Source organism: Takifugu rubripes, chromosome 5 (genome assembly GCF_901000725.2).
Source record: "Takifugu rubripes chromosome 5, fTakRub1.2, whole genome shotgun sequence".
In the NCBI taxonomy this organism is placed as follows: domain Eukaryota; kingdom Metazoa; phylum Chordata; class Actinopteri; order Tetraodontiformes; family Tetraodontidae; genus Takifugu; species Takifugu rubripes.
Genome location: NC_042289.1, coordinates 9,376,634 through 9,395,470, shown reverse-complemented (window position 1 = coordinate 9,395,470; position 18,837 = coordinate 9,376,634). Strand labels below are relative to the sequence as shown.

The window sequence follows — 18,837 nt, the reverse complement described above, 5'->3', positions numbered from 1 at the left end:
CGAAACCTCTCTTATCTAATGTTTACTGAAACATTACCAAACACTCCTGCCAAAGTCCCGCTGGCGGCCAGGACACGTCCCGCTGTCCTCCCAGCAACGCGGTTTGGTCACCTCTCTCAGGAGTTTGTGCTCGAGGAAAAAAAGCCAGACAAAACCAAAAGAAAAATGGCTCCGACTCGTGAACGCTCTTCGCCCAAAAGTGGTGACGGGCGCACAAAAAGCACATGCGGAAGGCTCATGAATGCTAATTAGCTGGCATTGTGCTGCCCCATTCTCCAAACTGTCGCTGCACACAAACGCGGAATACTAATGGAGGGGAGCGGAAGGAGACTGGGAACGGCGCCGGAGCTCCTCCAGGCCTCCGACTCCCAAGACTGACAGGCTTAAGTGAAGGAAGACGTGAAGAAACGGCGCTACATTATTAATTGCTGTCAGCGTCAGTATGATAAGCGAGACGAGACTGAAGCACCGTCCATCAGGCTCTGTCTTCAAACCTTTGAGGATTCCCAAAAAGGTGCGAACTGATGAGGGAAACTGACCGTGTGTAGATGCCATTCTTGCGGCAAAAGGAGTTCTTCACAGAAAGGCGCCTGTTGTTGAGCTCCAGGGCTGGGAAACGTCCCTCGTCCAGACGCACCATCTCACCGTGGGTCAGGGGCAGGGCCGTGCAGTTGGAGTGGCTCCCTGGACAAGATGAAGACCAGAGCGGTTAATTTGGTGGCCGATCAGCCCAAACTAAAGTTTATACGACCTGGTCACTGGGAATATGTTTCTCTTGACTCTTCAAAACTTTGACTGACTTTCCCCACAGCAGAAAGCAAACATCTAACTAATAAAAGAGATGAATAATGGAAATAATCGTTGAGACCTGAAAAATTGGTCCAAACACGGAGAACACAGACATAGATTTCCCTGCTTGTGTGTTCATGAAAAAAACTGTTGCGAGTATTTGATTAATGAAGAAAACTGCCAGATTACTTGAGGATAATTGCCCGCCGTGGCTCTGGTATTGACCAGCGGTCGTTTGTTGTTTATCTGAAATGAGGACGCTCTGAAGTTGAGAATCAAGAAAAGACGACGGCAGAACTCAAGACGCTTCTGACTCACTTTGGCAAATGTTGCCTTTTGACCACGGCGGCGGAGCCTCCTCGCTAGCGTAGCCGGGAAAACAAACATCAGCCAGTGGGACGCGTCACTTTAATGGCTGAGAAAATTAGGGAGGGGTTGAGAGGGGTTAAGAAGACCTCTGTGTTCCCACACAAAAAGTCTTTGTCTGCTGCTCTCGCCCTGCTTTCTGACCCTGGTAACGCCGGCACCGGGCTAAAAAGTGACTGTTTCCAGGCTTGACCTCCGACCTCTTCCCGTATTGCACCTCATCCCGGCAGTTTAAATATGAAACGTTCCAGGAGAAGAGGCGGAGAGAGACTTCCAGGCGTGACAAGCTCACCCGAGATAACCCGGCGATGAAAAATGATATATTTTTGCAACAATAGTCATATAATTACTCGAAGGGTGTCTAATAAGCTGAGCTTTAAATCAGCGCCAAGCTATTTATCCCGCTATCGATCTCCGATGCAGTCAGACACGGACGGTGTGTCCACCTGCCTCGCTCAGCTTTTTACCGACAACCTTTATGTGAGCGTTTAGACGGGTGATCGTTAAAGTGCGCGCCTCACCTGAATCGGCCTTCTTGGTGTATTTTTTGCTCTGGCCTCGGATGATGAGGATGAAGACCAGTAGGAGGATGAAGATGAGGCCCACCAGGGCGATCACTACCAGGAACCACCACTCCTCGTAGAACGGAGACACTTTCTGGGCTGAACACAAGACAGAGAATATTAACAAAGAAGAATTTTGACTTTTACATTTATATTTAAGTGCAGTACCTGATATAGACGGAGAGGGGGCGCTGGGGGTCCCGTAGCCATAATCATTGACTGCGATGACTCGGAAGTCGTAGGTGAGTCCCTCGCGTAGCATGTCCAGGTTGAGCGTGTAGGACGTCACTTCTTTTGGGATATCTTTGATCAGGATATCCCATAATCCCTCATCTGGAGACGAGAGGAGGAAGTAGTCCCACCTTTGCTGCCCATGAAGGACGCGGTCGTTATAAAGGAAGTCTGACATCTGCCACTCACCTGATGGCCTGGCTTCGATGACGTATCGTGTGATGGGGGCGCGGCCTTGATCGCCGCTGGTCCAATGCAAGGTGAGAGCGGCGCCGTAGCGAGAAATGAAGGGCTCTCCGGGAGGGCCTGGGGCACCTTGTGGGGGACAAAAACAGCAGTGTGTGGCAACGCAGCGTGGTGTGCGTACATGTTTAATCCAGATCCGCCGCCTGACCTTCCCCAGGACCGGTCGTGATGTTGGCCTCCACCTCGGGACCATAGGTGAGTGTTTTGGCCCGGATACGGAAGTTATAGGTGACGCCGTCTGCTAGGTCTTTGATCTTCATCCACAAGGGGGTGCTGCCCTTCACATCTACCGTCACAACCTTACTGACACCTGGAGTGCGAGGAGAGGCGTCTGTGCACAAAACACTAAGACTCTAGATGCTGCTTTCCTCAAGCGACAGGCAGAGATTTGTGCAGGTGAGCAGAGCGATAACACACATAAATGCAGACAGACGATCAGAGAAACGCACGTCTTTGCCGAATAAACAGAAAAAGGCTATCACAATTACCCCCCCACCCCTCCGAGGACAAGCCTTCAAAGAAAATGTTTCTGTATTTCCTCTCTTCACAGACCTGCTCGGGGTCTATTAGCGGAAGGTTGTCTGCAGCTATAGCATTCCACTTCTGCTTCCAATTACTTGACAAGCCCGCCTGGACAACCACGCTGTCTCTCTCATTTCCCATAATTTATCATCAGCTGTGCCATGAATGCTACTAGAGGGACAATTAGTCAGATTAGAGCGTGAGCTCAAGCAGCGCTGGTTAAAAGGGAGGGTTAAAAACGCTCTACAAAAGCCAGCTGAGGAACATGACGACACACCGACGGCGTGACCCAGGTCAAGGCTCCAGACAGAGGTTCTCACCATCTACAGGAGTGCAGGGCTCATAAACCAGGCGGTAGCCTTCAATGATGCCGTTGGCCTGCTTGGGCTCCCCCCAGGACACGTTGACCGAGGTGGTTGTCAGCTCGCTGAAGTGGATGAAGCTGGGAGCGCTGGGGGCTTTTGGAGGAGAGGAAGGAGCGGGAGAAAAGTGTTGCTGTGTGACAAACTTCACATATTCATGAAGGCATTTGTAAATTCTCAGAGAGATTGTTGGGATTCTGTCAATAGCACAAACTAGGGCGCACATAAATAAGAGAAATAAAAAAAACCTCATTGCTTATTTATCATCCTTAGCAAGCAATCTGAAATTCAGCTGTGTTTATCTCTTCTCTTCTCAAGTTGAAATTAGACAGGGCTTTCATAATTAAGAATAATTATTTAGCCCATGCTCAGCCGCTTAAAGTGCTCTAAATTCTCAAGACATTTGGGAAAACTGGCAGCATTAAAGCGAGCCTTCATATTCTGGCGGAGGCGGCCGGATACGTTCGAAAGACAAAGAAAAGGGCCAGACGGCAAATAAAGAAGAAACTCGTACAATCAAAACGTGAAAACGTGCGCGCCGGTGAGCAGACTGTGGAAAAGTCGGGCCAAAGTCAAAAGAAGAATGTGCGGAATCATTCTGCGACCTTGAAGAGGAGCTGTGAGAATTTTGCCCGCTGACCCAACCCAGGCCCCGCTAAGTGTCAGGATTTGCCTCGCTTCTGCATAAAATTCACTCAAGCTTGGGTTGGCTCGCTTCCCAGCACCCTCTGGTGCAAAGCGTTAGAATTCCTGCCTGTGTTTTAGAGTTCTTAGCGCTTTGTACCCCTCGCCAATGTCACAGCCTCGGCGGGGGCAGGAAATGCAGGCGAAAATTTATACACTGAACTGTTTCACTGCGCTGAAACCTGAAACCACAGCGGAGGGACTCCTGCTAGGCTCGTAAACATGGATGTTTTTCTTCTGCTGTGGCCAAGAAACTAATCTAAATGTGCCCCAGCGCGCCCAGTATTCAGGCTTCCATCCCCGACCAGCAGGAGGCGCTCATGCTCCCGGAGGATGGATCTGTCGTTTAAATACTGTAAAGACCGTTGTCTGTCTCAGAGCTGCAGTATTCCAACTCCAGATCCCCTCGCTCCACTTCCGTCACAGCTGGATTCACTGGGACTCACCTGCTTGCTGAGTGCGCCCTCTGGTGGGCAGGGACCGGGGCCCGTCCCCAGCAGCGTTGAAGGCGGCCACGCTGATCATGTAGGTGGTGTAACCTGTCAAGTTCTTCAACTTCACCCCGAGCTCAGGCAGAAACAGCGTCCGCAGGCGCTCTGTCTCATTTCGGAGCTGATATTCCCAAAAATACACCTGGAAAACCAGATAGAAAAGCGTTGCTGTGAATGTTTTTCAATGGAATTTTGAGAAAGGCGTGATTATGGATACCTTATAGCCCTGAATGTCTCCATTCTGAGCATCGAGAGGCGGGGGATCCCACATCACATCCAGCTGCGTAGCTGTTGAGGACTGAACCATCACATTTAGGGGAGGGGAGGTGGGGACTAGAACGGGAAGACAATTTAGATGGCAGATGAGTCATGCAACAAGAATCCAGCTAATCAGATTCACACTGGCCGATCGAGTGGTCGGTGGGAGGAGACACATACCCGCCTCCCCAACGAACACTTCCTGGGGCGCGCTGATGGGACCCTCCCCCACGGCGTTGTACACGCTGAGGCGGATCTCGTAGCGTTTGTGCTTGCTCAAATCTGCAAAGAGAACCCAGACGGGCGTTATAATGAAACTGTCGAGATAAAGCCAGAGACTCCAGGGGGATCACACGATTGTCCCCAAACCAGGCGCCGAGACGGCGACATGGACGGGAACAAAACAGAAGAGCGGAGAAAGGATGAGGGTTGATGTGGGGACGTGCAGGAGATTTGGGAGCGATTAAAAAGAAAGAAAACGCAGCAGAAAGCTGAAAGAGGAGATTAAAGTCATATAGGGATGAGCAGCAGCGCATCAGCAGATTCAGATCAATGGGACCGACGAGGGCCGCTCCAAATGATCCTGAAAACACAAACACAATGGAACACACCATGGATAAAGCAGCAGAGGAGGAGTTTAATACTTACTGTCCAGTTCATACTGGGTGAGGGACGACTCGCTCAGGTTCCTGACGCTGTACATAGCTGAGTTTGCAGGAACAAAGTTGCACCTTTTAGGTTTATGCAGGCGCGGCTGATAATATGGACGGGAATTTCAATGGAAAAGGCAACGAACCCGTGAGATCCGCCCAGTGGGAGGAGGGACTGTTAACTGTGCGGACAGTGAAGGTGCGCAACCGGTCGTAATGCAGCTCCCGATACCTGACTCTGAAGCCCAACAGGACTCCATTGATGTGATCCTCAGAGGGGGGCTACGGAGACGAGACACAATGCTATTAAAACGAGAAAGCAACTTCAAAATAAAAGTTTGTGTGCAGTAATCCATCAGCGTACCTGCCAGCGCACCAGGACAGATGTGGTGGTGTGAGGCGTAACGGAGAGAATGGTTGGCGCTCTGTCTGGTGCTAGCGATAGATGGAGAAAGATAGGGGGAAAATAAATGGGATTTGCAGCTCACAAACCAACACAGCCGGGAGGAGCGATACATAATTCAAACAGTCTGTTGCGGAGCGGCGCGGGAGTAAACACATGCACTGTTGACGTAAAGTATTCACTGGGAAAATCCAAAGTTAAAACACTTCTGTAAAGGCATGCCGACAGGATCGTCCCCGATGTTGGACAGATCGTTTGGCCGCCGTCTCTTACCATCCTGCAGCGTGGTGATAGTCTCGCTCTCCTGGCTGTACTCGCTGTCCCCGATGTCATTGGTGGCTTTTACTCGGAACTGGTAGGACGTAAAAGGCTTTAACCTTAAAAAAAGAAACACAGCCAGTTGAAACTTATTCTGATCTGTTCGGATGAAAAGTTCCTCGAACTCACCTGGTCACGATGTAGGAGTGAGTCTCGTGGCTCACTGACGCAGAGTGAACCGTCCAGTTGTTGTCGGGCAGCTCTCTGGATTGGACCGTATAGTAACGAACTGGGGAAAGGCCGTCGCTGCCTGGTTCCCATGACAACAGCACCCTGCGTGCCTGGACCTCCTCCTGAGGCACTACGGGCCGGCTGGTGGGCTGAGGTCGGGCTGAAAAGCAAGAGGTGTATTTAAAACCCACAGGAAGTGGTGGTCACCGGGACATCCTGCCGTACCTCTCTTTTCCGTCGTGACCACCAGGGCCTCGGCCGCCTCGCCCCAGCCCTTCCGGGTCTGCGCGGTGAGGCGGAACACGTACACCAGCTCTGCCTTCAGCCCGGTGGCCGTGTACTGCCGCGCGCTGGGGCTGAGCACGTCGACGGTGGCGGCGTTGATGTTTGAAGAGTTCCTTCTGTACGTAATCTGATAGGCTGAGGAGCGAAAGAGGCGACTGAGCTAAAGAAGAAGCGACGGAGCCACGAGGAAATATCTGCTCACCCAAGATGATGCCATTGGGTTGTGCTGGAGGCTGCCAGATCAGCCTGACTGATGTGGTCCTGACTTCTGGGAAGAGGATGCCGACCGGAGGGCCCGGCACTGTCACACAGCAGTTAAGCAGCACAATGTTAGCGGCTGGATAAAAAAAAAAAACAACCGAATTCTTCAAAACAGCGTGTTTACCATCGTCCAAGGTTCTCTCCAGAATGGACGGCGAGCTGCTCCTTCCATCACCGATCCGTGTAAAGGCCAGGACCTGGATCTCATACAGGACGTACTTGCCCAGACCGGTCAGCTGGACGCTGTGGCTGGTGTTGCCCTCGACCGACCAGAAGCCGGGTGCCGTGTCGGAGTCCTTCTCCTTGCACACGACCTGAAATACGCCGGTTACCCTCGGTTACATTTCCAATTGTTTTTTTTAACCGGTTTGAGGATCTGATCTATTGAGCTAACCTTGTATCCCAGGATGAGTCCGTTGCGATCGGTGTGCAGGACCTCCCCCCACCGCACCAGGATGCTGCTGGAGGTGGTGGCGAAGGCCGACACGTTGGCAGGGCCGCTGGTTGGTACTGCAGTGACAGGATGGAGGTGAGGGCTCACACTCAGTGCTCCCACTTCATGTGTCTGATTTCACTTGGTCTCACCTGACTCCCTGGTCCTGCCCTGGACCGGCTGGCTCCAGGGTCCAGACCCAATTCCGTTAATAGCCTGAACTCTGACCTCATACTCAGTCCACTCCTCCAGGTCCTCAATAGTGAACTCCCTCTCCAACCGGTCCATGATGACATGGGAGAGGACCCCTCCTTTAGAGCCAGCTTTCCAGTACTGCACCCGGTACCCAACGAGATCTGGATTCCCATTGTACTCCCACTCTGGAAGAGGCTATGGGGGAATTTAATGTAAATTCTCTGCTGTAAGAAAACATTACTTATGCCTCAACTCACAATAATGAGACGATGTTGGAAACTTTAGCTGAACTCTGCAGTTTGACTAGTTGCTAATGCTAACTGTGATTTAGAGTGATTTCAAATAGAAGTGAAAAGAACTGATGCAAAAGCCGTTTGCAATTAGCATAAAATTCTATCAGCCGCTGGAGCTGCTTGTTTTCTGTGGAGCATCTTGTAGCTAACGCTTGCGCATAATTTAGCATGATAAGTGAGCGTGGCACAAGGTGCTGATGCTACTGCTGCCACAGGTTAGGTTCTTTTAAAATTTGAAACTGAGCAGCGCCTTTCCAGCGCACAGCGTTAAAACCAGCAGGCAGCCAAAACTCTCAAGGGTGGAGGGCATCCGGATTTCCAAAATATCATCTCAAGTTGTCAGATGAAGTCATGGAAGCCGTGAGAAAAATTGGATTTTGATGAGCTAAATTAAGTTGCCCGAATCTGGCTCGCTAAAGTGTAGCTTAAAAACGGCGCATCCAATTAACATGCCGAGGGAGGTTTGCCAAAAGAGCGCTAACACGATTTTTCTTCATTCCAACGGCACAAAGAGACAAACACTGCTGTTATGCATGTGCAGGCACAGACACATCTGCACTCCCATAATTCAAGGCTGAATAGAGGTGACCCAGACACGGAATTGGATAAAAACTCCGATAGGGTCTCGCTCGATGTGCAACTTACCACCCAGCGGAGCCACAGGCTGGTCTCGCTGGCTGTGCGCAGCGTCACGTTGGCGGGGGAGACATCCGGAGGAGCCGGCAGTGTTTCGATCTTCCTGGAGGGTTGGCTGGGGGGACTCGTGCCCACGATGTTTACCTGACGCATGCGGAACCTGCGGCGAACGAAAGCGGAGAAATCGGAGAAAGGTGGGCGTTTAATCAAAATGTTACAGCAAATGATCTGATTAGATGTCTTGGAGATTAGATAATGACAGCCAGAAGGGAAGTAGGTCATCGTGGTGGCGGAGAACGGGAGCGATTTATGAGCGAATGGGGGAATTTAGCAGGATACAGACAGTAATCACAGAAAAATAGGGGTTTGGAGTTTTTTCCTTTTCAGAAGATTGAGCCACCCAGATTTGCTTTGACGCTGCAGCGGCTCACCTGTAGAAGGTGTAAGGGTTCAGGTCGAGGACCTCCAGCACTCTGGCATCAGGTTCATTAGACAGCTGATGAACCAGCAGCCACTCTTCATTCTCGCCTATTACACCAATCTGGAACACAGCAGTAGAACATCAGCCGCGCGACAGATTAGCTAGCGCCGCGTGCAACAGCAGGGGGGGAACAGAAACTGTTCCGGTAGGTTTTAACAGGCGTCGAGCTTCTTGCCTGGGCTTCCACAACCCAACGGGAAATGGAGGTCTTGCCGTCGTAACCGGGTTTGTACTGCAGGGTGACGGAGCAAGGTCCAATGTTGGAAATAGCCAAGTTGGTTGGAGGACCAGGCAATTCTGGAAGAGAGCAGAGAAAATAAATCCTTCGTGGACTTGGGGAAAGAGTCTAATTGGGTCAGGCGCTTTATTCAGACCTGGCGGCACCCCGGAGGAAATAGTGGAGGCAGAAAGCTGACCCTGGCCCTTGGAGGTCATGGCTGCTACCTGGATGGTGTACGTGGTGAGGGCGGTGAGCCCTGTCACTTTGTACTCCTGCGTAGAGTTGGGCAAATAATGGGTCACCCGCGTGTTGGTCCTGTTGAACTCCTCCCAGGAGATTCGGTAGCCTGGAGGAAGAGGAAGAACGATGTGGAGGAAGTCGCGTGAGCGGAGGGAAGCAGAGGCAGCGCGTGATCCGGTGACATTTAATGGTCACCTGTGAGGAGACCGTTTTTCTCCTGTGGCTCCTTCCAGCTGACTTTTAGTGAGGTGTCTAAGATGTCGGTGAAGCTGAGGTGTCCCACGGCGCCGGGGGCTGCGAACAGGACACGACAATAAACACGCGGCCTGAGCTCGTAACTAGCTGCACATATAGCGCTACCCCGGGGGGGGGGACACTCACTGTCCTCGTGGGTGCGGAAGCGCTGAGGCGGGCTGCGCGGGCCGTCTCCAGGGGTCGTGAAGCACAGCACCGATGCGTAGTAGTCGGTGAATTTTTTCAGGCCGGATATGTGACCGAGGTGGACGCTGTCCTGGAAGTTGGGACGCACAGTGACCATGCTGACCTCACTGGGCCGACTGGGTTCCCACGCCAAGAGCTGGAAGTGTTGAAACATTCACACGAGGAGTCAGATTTAATCGGCGGTGTTGATGTGCCTCTGACCACTAGAGGGCATCAATGGACAGAAAGGGGCTGTTATACCTTATATCCCTGGTTGATGCCGTTGATGAACTGGGGGCTGGGGGCGCTCCAGGTCAAACGGACTGTGGTGGAGTTGACGGCTTCAGCTTGCACGTTTCCTGGTGGCACAGTAGGTACTGGGGGGGGGGGGGGAGAAAAGAAAATAGAGGCCTCACTTTCAGAATGTTTTAAATTTCGGCTCATTGAGAGAGGTGAAGCCACGCCAATCAATCCGGTAGCCTGGGGCAGCTTCACGGTGAGCCCTGCGGTGAGTTGTTTTAATGTAAGCAGCAGATTCTGGCCCAACACCAGCCAATTGCCAGAGAGTCCCACCTTAATGAAGCCGGTCGGCCAGTGTTCTCATACCTCCCTGCCATCTTCTACTTCCTTCCTGTGCATTTACATGCGCGCCGCGATCCGCTCCCGCGGCCCAGATGGAACGAGTGACGGAAACATCCAATTAGCGGGAGCGAAGCTGAACCACACGGACGCAACTGTCGTTACTCACTGACACCGACTCGGATGACGAAAATTATTTGACGCAAGGGAAGTGACATGGAAATAAAGTGGCCATTTTTGCCTCAACTTTCCAGGTTTTGGTATTGACTGACTGACTCGTTACACATGTAGATGTTCCAACACTGGTAAATCTATAGGTAAACAAGGAGAAGGCCCACCTGTATTTAATATAAATGAACTGGAGGAACCATTAACCATCTCTGCATACAGAGTGATGGCAGCAGCAAAGTGCAGCATAAGGATAATGAGTATTTGATGGTATCCTAAACTGCCTGGCTTTCTCATTACTACAAGCTACAATAAATTAACCTAAACACATGCACGCAGTTCTTAAACTACAATGTGATGTAAAGCGAGAGAGCATCTATCTGCTCTAATAACTGCCGGGTTAGAAAGGCGAGGAAACCCTTGCAGTGTTCCCCTGAAGGTATTTATTGAGTCTTCAGCTTGACGGGGACGCGCAGACTGTTTAACCTTTCAACGCTTTACATGCAGGGAAATCAAAACCCCGGAACCGGGAGCAATGTTCTCTTTGTAGCCTTTTCCTGAGAGTCAGGCACCAGATTTCTGAACTCACTTCAGCACATTCAGTAGACTTCTATTCAGGTTACACTTCTGGATGAAAACTCTGCACCTTACTGTGGAGTCTTAATGGATTATACTGTAAGATAAATAAATAAATATATAAAAGACACTGGCGGTCGGCGCTCCAAAGAGCCTGATTCACACGGTCTTCTTTGAAGATTTTAAATAGAGGTGCAGGAGAGGAACGCCAGGTGTTGAAATCAGCGTCTGTGGCAGAGAGAGGGATCTGTTTGACGCCTCTAATAACAACGCTCGCCACGTGTGGTCAGGAGAGACACCAAGAGGGGCGTTTTTCTCTGGCCACGTAGAGAGAAACGCGATTTAGCGACGAAGCCGAGCGATTTTTTTGAACAGGAGACAGGCTGATATGTCCTTCAGTCGGGGTAGAAAAGAAAAATATCACGTTTTTCATTTGGTTTTTCATTATCAAACAAATAAAGAAACACACGTGTTGATGCGCTTGAAAAACCTTCAGTCTCCTTCAGTTTTTTTTTTTAATTAACTTTTTAAGGTCAGCAAAAAGACGGAAGAGAAGAAAATTCCGAGGAGAAAACATGGCCGCGCGGCTTTAATTTGATCACCTGAAACAAAGAATTGGATTAAATCAGAGTCAACATTTCGTGCCGCAGGCTTAACATCATCCAGGGGACTAAGATGATGATGCCGCCGGTAATGAACGGCATTTGTTTAACCAAATAAAGCCATCTCATATTTAATGTGATGCTGCTGGCATTGCTGATGCGCTCCCTGGGAATACGCGATATGATGCACAGCCCTACATGCTCGCTTGCTTTAATTTGATAATCCGATGTTTTATGTAGAAGTGTTTGTATGAGCTCCGTTACGAGTTCCTGCTGTCAGTGAAGTCGCTGCTGATGTTTGAACAATCGGTGTATCGGTCCTCTTGCTGAGGACGTTTGTCAATATTAACCAGAGATGCTTATTTCGGCTCATGGAAAAACCCGGAAAAGGTCGTGAGGGAGCAGGCGGATCAGTTCTGCGGAGCTTTCTTTGAAAATTGCAGTTGTGTTTTTAAAAACTTAAAAAACCTCGTGCAGATTGTGAGTTTTAGGTCGTTTGAGAGAGCTGGGGATGCGTTAAGGAATACAGGGAATTACTCAGTCCTGTTGTATTATTGCTGTATTTTGGGGGGGGGGGGGGGTTAAAAGGACATAAAAGCTGGCCTCACCTCCTTGCAGGGTCCATTCGGTGACTTTGTGGCTGTAGGTGCCCCTGCCCGCTCCGTTGTAAGCCGCGACCTCGATCTCGTAATTGGTCCAGATGATGAGGTCCTCCAGCAGCAGACTGGTCTGGTCCGGATTCGTGATGTTTTTCATCTGGCAGTCAACTGGAAGCCCTGACAGACAGTACCTGGAAACAGAGGGGGTAATTGATCGAAAGAGCGGGGGCAGACGGCAACGCGAGCGTACTGGAGCGCAGATTTGAAGGAAAAATAGAGCTGCTGAAGGAGCCGTGCAGAGAGAGCCGTACAAAACGAGAGGGGAAGGTATTTAATTGGGACCAATTATTCCATTGCAGCCATGAGTGACAGATCAGAATGGAGAGGAAGAAGAGGGGCTGACATTACACTTATTATCACGTCTGGATGACACCCACCCAGACGGGCAACTGTCGTTGGGAGGAAATTAGCTGGCCATACCTGATGATGTAGCCCTGGAGCGGACCGTTCTGATGGCTCTCAGGGGGTGGCTGCCATTGGATCATGATGGACTGATTGGTTCGGCCGCTGGCGATGACTGTCTGGGGGGGGGCACTGGGAGGCTCTTCAGGGAGAGTTAATCTACGGCGGCAATAAGAAGAGGTGAAAGAAGGAATGGCGTGTAATCATACATTAATTATCAGCAGTTTCGCATATTTCTAACCCATTTCATCATAAAAGCCAGCTTTCTGTGGCTTATTGGAACGGCATAAAGGAAAGTTGGGACGGTCGTATCTTTGTCCAAGAGATTCTTCTGTGTAACAGTGTCCACAGTGGGACGTCTTTCTGTGGCACGACAAGGATCAAAGGGGCCTCGGTGAAAATAGAGCGGCACAATGGAGACGCGGTGCGATGGGGGGAGGAGGGAATAACGCAACAAGAAAGAGAAATCCAGGCTAGACTTTTCCCTCAAGTCAATTTAGGATGACATCTTGATTTCTTCTCAGTGCAACGGAGCAGCATTCCGGAGGAGATGAAGCGCGGTGTTTAGGATCAAAGAGGCGTGTCTGAGAGACGCCTGAGCAAAGCTCTCAGTCACCCTCCTGTGGCGCGCTCTTATCTGGGCACGTACACGCGGGAATTGGGCTCCATGAGCGATAGCGCCGCACGCTAAAACCTGCAGCGTGGCGCGCGGCGTACAGCGATTCAGAAGGGCACGGCGATCGCATCGAGGCACGTCTGGGGTGGTGCGTGCAAGATCAAAGCTCATATGGAGAACAACCATCGTTACTGGTCTCTCTAATGAAGAGATAATAGATTCAGCTCTTTTAGGCCAGGTTTATGCGTCCATCTGTCCTTGAATATTCCTCTAATCCTGATAGATTGAACAGAGAAATGCTGGAATTTTCACGTCCTGTAGGAAGGGGACCAACAGAGTGAGTTAAGCGTTAATTATTGAGTAAAATTATGATCATTTCTGTATCCCGGCAACGAACATTTACTCAATTCCCCATATGTAAATTGCAAAGCTGGGTCAGCGCTCCCATCAAGCTTCCACAGACTGAAATTCACAGTTTCATCTGTAAGAAAAGGCTCGCTCTGACGCTGAGTCATCCTTCAGTCACTCCCACAGGAGCGAGGACAGGAAAATAATCAGATTTCTTTTTTATTAAACTTTCAAGACCGCGGGGGTGAGGAACGGTTCGTTCCAGAACCGCAGAGACCCAGAGACCCAGCCCAAGCACATTAGATTAACAGACTAGCGGCGACGCTCCCCGGACGCGTGCGGCACGAACCGGTCGGTCTCTTTGCTGAACTGGCCTCTGCCCACGTCGTTGACGGCGCACAGGCGGAACTGGTAGGAACGCGCTGGGATGAGGCCGCCGACCGTGACCCCCGTGGACTCCGGCTCAATATTGGCCAGCAGCACAGTCCAGGGCGCATCTGAGACAGGGAACACAGACACAAAAGTGAACGACCCTCACGAGAACATTTTCATCCTTGAGAAAATTCACTCCGGTACTTTGCAACTATTGTCAAACGCCATTGTTCCATTTCCTCTAATAACGCTGCGGCAGGCAACAAAAAAGTAATTTATTTTATGCACATGCCCTCTAAATATCAGATTGAAATTCATTCATCAAACAAAAAAAAAAAAAAAACACACCAAACAGATTTCATCTGCATTATCGCATTTATTTCCCTTTGTGGTTGATGTCATTTCTGTTCCAACGAGACATGGATCAACATTTGCTCCAAGGGGTAAATAATTCCGATTTTTGGGAGGATTTCATCAAGCCAAAGCCAGACGAGAGGCCCCCGTGTTGACGAAGTTCCTTTGAGCAATGTGTTCAGGTGAGGCTGACGAGTAATGTGAAGATGGAAGCTAAAGCGGCCGCAACCGTATTTAGCCATGGAAATGCAGCGAGGGGCGGGGCCTTGCACACTCACTGTTTTCCGAGACCTCCAGGATGTAGCGGATCAGGGGGCTGTTGCCGTCAAACGCCTGGGCCCATGTGAGGTTGATGGCTCTCTTCTCTGTGGCGCTCAAAACCGCGATTGGATTCTCTGGAGCGTGGGGAAGCTGCCTGTAGGCACAGACGGGTGTGAAGAGGAGGACCGAGGGAGGAGGCGGGCCGAGGAAGAAAAACATCATCGTCGTGTAAATACGGGAGAGGAAAGGAAAAGGGAGCAGACCTGACTCTGAGGTGGGCGCTGCGGGAGTCATTGCCCCCCACCGAGGTCACCCTGCAGGTGTATGTTCCGATGTCTCCCGACCACGTCTGGGAGATGTGCAGGGTCCCGTCGGGATCCAGCCTCAGGCGAGGGGACGTGTTTACGTCAATCGCGGAGCCGCTCTTCTCCCACACGTGGCTGTCGGCGATTTAAAAGCATAGAAATGCATAAATGAGACACAGTCGGTGCTTGTTCATGCATTCTACTGATGTCAGACACCCAAGCACGTAGCCCACCCGCCCCCTCTTAGCATATACATTCACACTAGAAGCTCTTGTGATTAATGGTGAGTGTTTGGGCTGTTCAGCTAATCTGCTCTGCGTTGCGTTTAATTAAAGGCGCTGTCTGAAGTTATTACTCTGTTTACATATTCATCTGTTTACCCCTGTTTATCTGATCAATGCCGCGGGCCCACAGGTGACAGCCACTCTAATCACTGGGCTCCAAAGACATCATTCCACACCCTCGGAGACGGCTGCATGGGCCCACACTCGATCACGCTCGTGCTGTCTGAAGAGCGACGAGCTAATTCCTCAATCAGTTTCAAAATCTTCCCTCTGGAGGCCGTCGAAGGGTGGATAAACACTGCGTGATGGCTGGCAGATTTCATAAACTAATTAAGTACGACACCGACACCCAAGATGACGTATAGAAGGTGGTGTTGTGTGACACTTCTAACAACTAGGTGACATTCAGGCAAGACATTTGGAAACGCCCTGAACCAACGCCTTTCGCTAAAAATGGTGCGAAAAAAAAATAAAAAAATATATATATTAGGAGTATTGGCACAGTCCGAGCCGTAAATGAGGGCATATGGAGCACTTTATCTTTATCTCAAGACACAAGGCTCACCGGACGGTGACGCTAGGATCACGGGTGACACCGCAGGTCATCACAGCCTTGGTGCCTTTGATGACACTCTGGTCTTGTGGCGGTTTGGTGATGCGGGTGCGCGCTGTGGACACAGACAGGACACAGGGATTTGTACTCTGTGCTCCCTGAAATGCAGCGAATCCCGTGTTTATTCACGCTGGGCGGAGCATTTTGCAATGTTAATTTGAAATTTTGTGCTGTGAATAAATGCCGATGAAACCAGATTAGGCTGCCTTTGACCTCTGGGTGAGATTTGTGAAGAGATCTCAAAGAAAACATCAAAGGCAGGACTGGGAGCGTGCGCAGACGTGAATGATGTCATCGTTACCCCAGACCAGCAAGTCGGCCGAAGCTTCGTCGATGCCCCTGGAGTTACTGGCCATACAGGTGTAGGTGCCAGCGTCGGACAGGTGGGAGGGGCTTATTAGCAGGCTGCCCGACTCCAGCAGCGTGAACCGGGGCAGCTGGACCGAGCCGCTGGCCAAGACACGTTCGCCTGCGACGCAAAGGCAGACGGGAGGGATGTGGAGGGGAGGAGAGGGAGGACCAGACGGTAAAGAAGTGTCAGGAAAACAAACAGCTGAGGGAAGTAAATATTTTCCATAGTTGGCCGACGCTGACGAGTCCAAGCGCGGTGTAATGAACGGCGTCCCGTTCGCCCACGCACCTTTCTGCCAGGTGATGGCTGGCCGCGGGGCCCCGGAGGTCTCGCAGTGCAGGATGACTGACGTGCCGTCAATCACGGCGCTGTCGGCGGGGCCGGCCGTGATGTTCGGGGCGATACCTGAAGATCAGAACACAGACAAAAAGACGCCGACGCTCAAAATAATCAGGTGAGACAGATGTGATAATGAGAGATATAAACAGCTTTCTCTCTAATGAAGCAGGCGGCAGCTGAGGGCTTAATAGAGTCGACAAAAAGGGCGGCTGTCGGGCCCCATTTTCAGGGACGGCGCTGACAGGCTGACGAGGCTACTCCATATCGCTCGCTCCGCTTCGCCTGCACATGCTCCGATTCAAAAATAACCAATAATTGCCCGAGCAGGCAAGGTGACAAATCTGTCAATGCGAAGAGATGTATAGATAGATGGGCGTAGGAGGCAAGACAGAGAGGGAGAAAAGCAGATTAGAGAGAGGATTTAGGATTCAAAAGGGAAGGGAGGGGAGATGAGCGGAATTAAGCGGCAGATGCGCAGATAGCTTTGAAGAATCTTCAAGCGGACCTACTTGTAACAGCCAGGTAGGTGTTTGTCTGGATCTCTCCCGCCAGATTGCGGGCGAAGCACTGAAACATGCCAGTGTCGTCCGGCAGGAGACCGTTGATTTGCAGGCTGCCCCCTACCAGAACCCGGTACCGGGGGATCTTGACCGGACTGATGGGCACCGCGTCCTTGTACCACACGATATCTGGCTGCGGCGTTCCTGCACAAAGAGGAGAGGTTTATAATTATTTTTCCCGCCCCCTGCCGGCGCCGCCTTTGTTTGCCATTTCCTCGAACACACCGACACGGAGGGAACGTGGATAAAATGGAGGGAAAAAAAGAGAAGCTAATGATAGCGCTCACCTCGCGCTTGACAGGGGATATCCACCACCTTTTCCATCTCTGCGCTGATGTGACTCGGTGGCTCTTTGACAAACAAAGGGTACTCTGTTTCCAAAGAGAGAAGCATTAGAAACGCTCCCGCAAAGGTTTGAAGAAGAAAATTGATCGGTTTCTTTATTTTCCTTTCTCGGCCCCTGAGAACCTTATTCTGTAGGGATGATAAAGGAAATGGAAGCAGCATTAAGCCAGAAGATTAGAACTCCACACAGAAGTTTCCTTGGGTCCAACACCTCCTGCTATTCCAGTCGCCTATGAAGCGTAAGTAAAAGGGATATTTCGCTCTAAAACACCCAATAATTCGCAGACGCGGTCTGAAAACTGTTTCTGGAGATAAACAGAAGTGCAGCCTAGAACTGTGGCAGCATTTTTAAATAAAAAACATAAATCAGACAATATTGTGGCAGCATCCCAGCGTCTGAGAGGCTCCGCTCGACAGTTCGCTTTAAAACTCGACCATTTAAACAGTTTTTTGCGTGATTTGGCTAAAGCCCTGCAGGGGGCGTGGCCTCGAACCATCGACTTTCTTTCAAAATCTCCAATTGAAGAAGCAAGACACGGAGCCATCACCCGAGTCTGAGCTGATATCCGCTCTCTCCGCAGCTCGAATGCTAGATGCCAATTTTTCTTTTTCTTTTTTTTTTTCCTGCGACGTCTGCACATTTTGGCAGGACGGGATTAGCATCACAATGCACAAGCGCGCCCAATGCGCCGCAAAATACAGATGCAAGCAGATGGAAAATGTACTGTTGACGGGCTGGTTGTGATAGCTGGATCATCGATGTTCAGTCGCTCAGAAAGGGCGACGGTTACCGAGAACGTGGAGGAAAGCTCCGGCGCTGACGGGCGGGGCGCTGCTGCTGCGGAGCGACGCCTCGCACTCGTAGTAGCCGCTGTCGCTGACCGTCGGCAGGCTGATGACCAGCCGGCGGCCGAAGTCACGGATGCCTGTGTTGACCATCACCCCGTCCTTCCTCCACGTGATGCTCATTTTGACGAGCGGTCTGGAGGAGGAGAGATGAAAGGGAGGAGGAGGAGGAGGAGGAAGAGGAGGAAGAGGAGAATGCTTTAAAAAAAAAATGGATTCATATTCTGTTTCAAGGTTACACAGCGCCGAGGGAGCGATGGAGTACATCTGTCATTCTGATTAAGCCTTTTGAATCAGAGATAATAGTCACATTCGCAACTGGGACCGCGGCAGGCGGCGAGAACAGAGCGGCGTCTTGGAATCAAAGGGGAGAATGGGGAAGAGGTATGAAATGAGAGACGTACAAAACGCTCCTCCATCTCGTTCAAACAAAGGATCTCTGAGATTCATTGGAGGCGTTGAATATCAGACGCAGCACTGGGATGTTTTGATAGTATGTCCAAGTCTGTGTGTGTGTGTGTGTGTGTGTCCGTGCACGCCCGCTCATGGGCGCGTCTGTGTCGAAAAACCTACCTTGCATTGGCAACACACTCCATGATAGCCTCGTTTCTCCCCATGGTCACGCTGGTATTCTTGGGGGAGATGATGATAGATGGGGCGATGGGGTCTGCCGGCCCCCCCACATCTAGGATGGAAGAAAAGGGGGGGTAATCTATAACCAATATGCAGACCTCAAAT

The 18,837-nt window shown here is 50.8% G+C and overlaps 1 protein-coding gene across 2 annotated transcripts in view; it reads right to left on the bottom strand.

Annotated features, from left to right (window-relative positions):
• Positions 1-18,837, bottom strand: part of sdk2a (sidekick cell adhesion molecule 2a) — a 69,978-nt gene that overhangs the window by 3,566 nt on the left and 47,575 nt on the right. Inside the window, exons 6-43 of one of the 2 annotated variants that reach the window (XM_029836598.1) lie at positions 18,673-18,784; positions 18,045-18,235; positions 17,196-17,279; positions 16,858-17,052; positions 16,298-16,414; positions 15,959-16,126; positions 15,610-15,712; positions 14,719-14,895; positions 14,473-14,609; positions 13,818-13,965; positions 12,523-12,663; positions 12,052-12,233; positions 9,780-9,895; positions 9,480-9,675; positions 9,294-9,392; positions 9,013-9,204; positions 8,814-8,935; positions 8,589-8,698; positions 8,167-8,317; positions 7,186-7,423; positions 6,995-7,110; positions 6,725-6,914; positions 6,542-6,640; positions 6,280-6,474; positions 6,013-6,214; positions 5,839-5,942; positions 5,527-5,597; positions 5,309-5,444; positions 5,161-5,217; positions 4,693-4,794; positions 4,472-4,587; positions 4,210-4,396; positions 3,038-3,175; positions 2,344-2,526; positions 2,139-2,264; positions 1,887-2,051; positions 1,677-1,817; positions 540-684 (exon numbers count right to left, since the gene is read on the bottom strand). In XM_029836598.1, coding sequence (XP_029692458.1) covers positions 540-684; positions 1,677-1,817; positions 1,887-2,051; positions 2,139-2,264; positions 2,344-2,526; positions 3,038-3,175; positions 4,210-4,396; positions 4,472-4,587; positions 4,693-4,794; positions 5,161-5,217; positions 5,309-5,444; positions 5,527-5,597; positions 5,839-5,942; positions 6,013-6,214; positions 6,280-6,474; positions 6,542-6,640; positions 6,725-6,914; positions 6,995-7,110; positions 7,186-7,423; positions 8,167-8,317; positions 8,589-8,698; positions 8,814-8,935; positions 9,013-9,204; positions 9,294-9,392; positions 9,480-9,675; positions 9,780-9,895; positions 12,052-12,233; positions 12,523-12,663; positions 13,818-13,965; positions 14,473-14,609; positions 14,719-14,895; positions 15,610-15,712; positions 15,959-16,126; positions 16,298-16,414; positions 16,858-17,052; positions 17,196-17,279; positions 18,045-18,235; positions 18,673-18,784 — 5,452 coding nt within the window. The remainder of the gene's footprint in view (positions 1-539; positions 685-1,676; positions 1,818-1,886; positions 2,052-2,138; positions 2,265-2,343; positions 2,527-3,037; positions 3,176-4,209; positions 4,397-4,471; positions 4,588-4,692; positions 4,795-5,160; positions 5,218-5,308; positions 5,445-5,526; positions 5,598-5,838; positions 5,943-6,012; positions 6,215-6,279; positions 6,475-6,541; positions 6,641-6,724; positions 6,915-6,994; positions 7,111-7,185; positions 7,424-8,166; positions 8,318-8,588; positions 8,699-8,813; positions 8,936-9,012; positions 9,205-9,293; positions 9,393-9,479; positions 9,676-9,779; positions 9,896-12,051; positions 12,234-12,522; positions 12,664-13,817; positions 13,966-14,472; positions 14,610-14,718; positions 14,896-15,609; positions 15,713-15,958; positions 16,127-16,297; positions 16,415-16,857; positions 17,053-17,195; positions 17,280-18,044; positions 18,236-18,672; positions 18,785-18,837) is intronic. The other variant, XM_011604027.2, reaches the window with a different exon arrangement.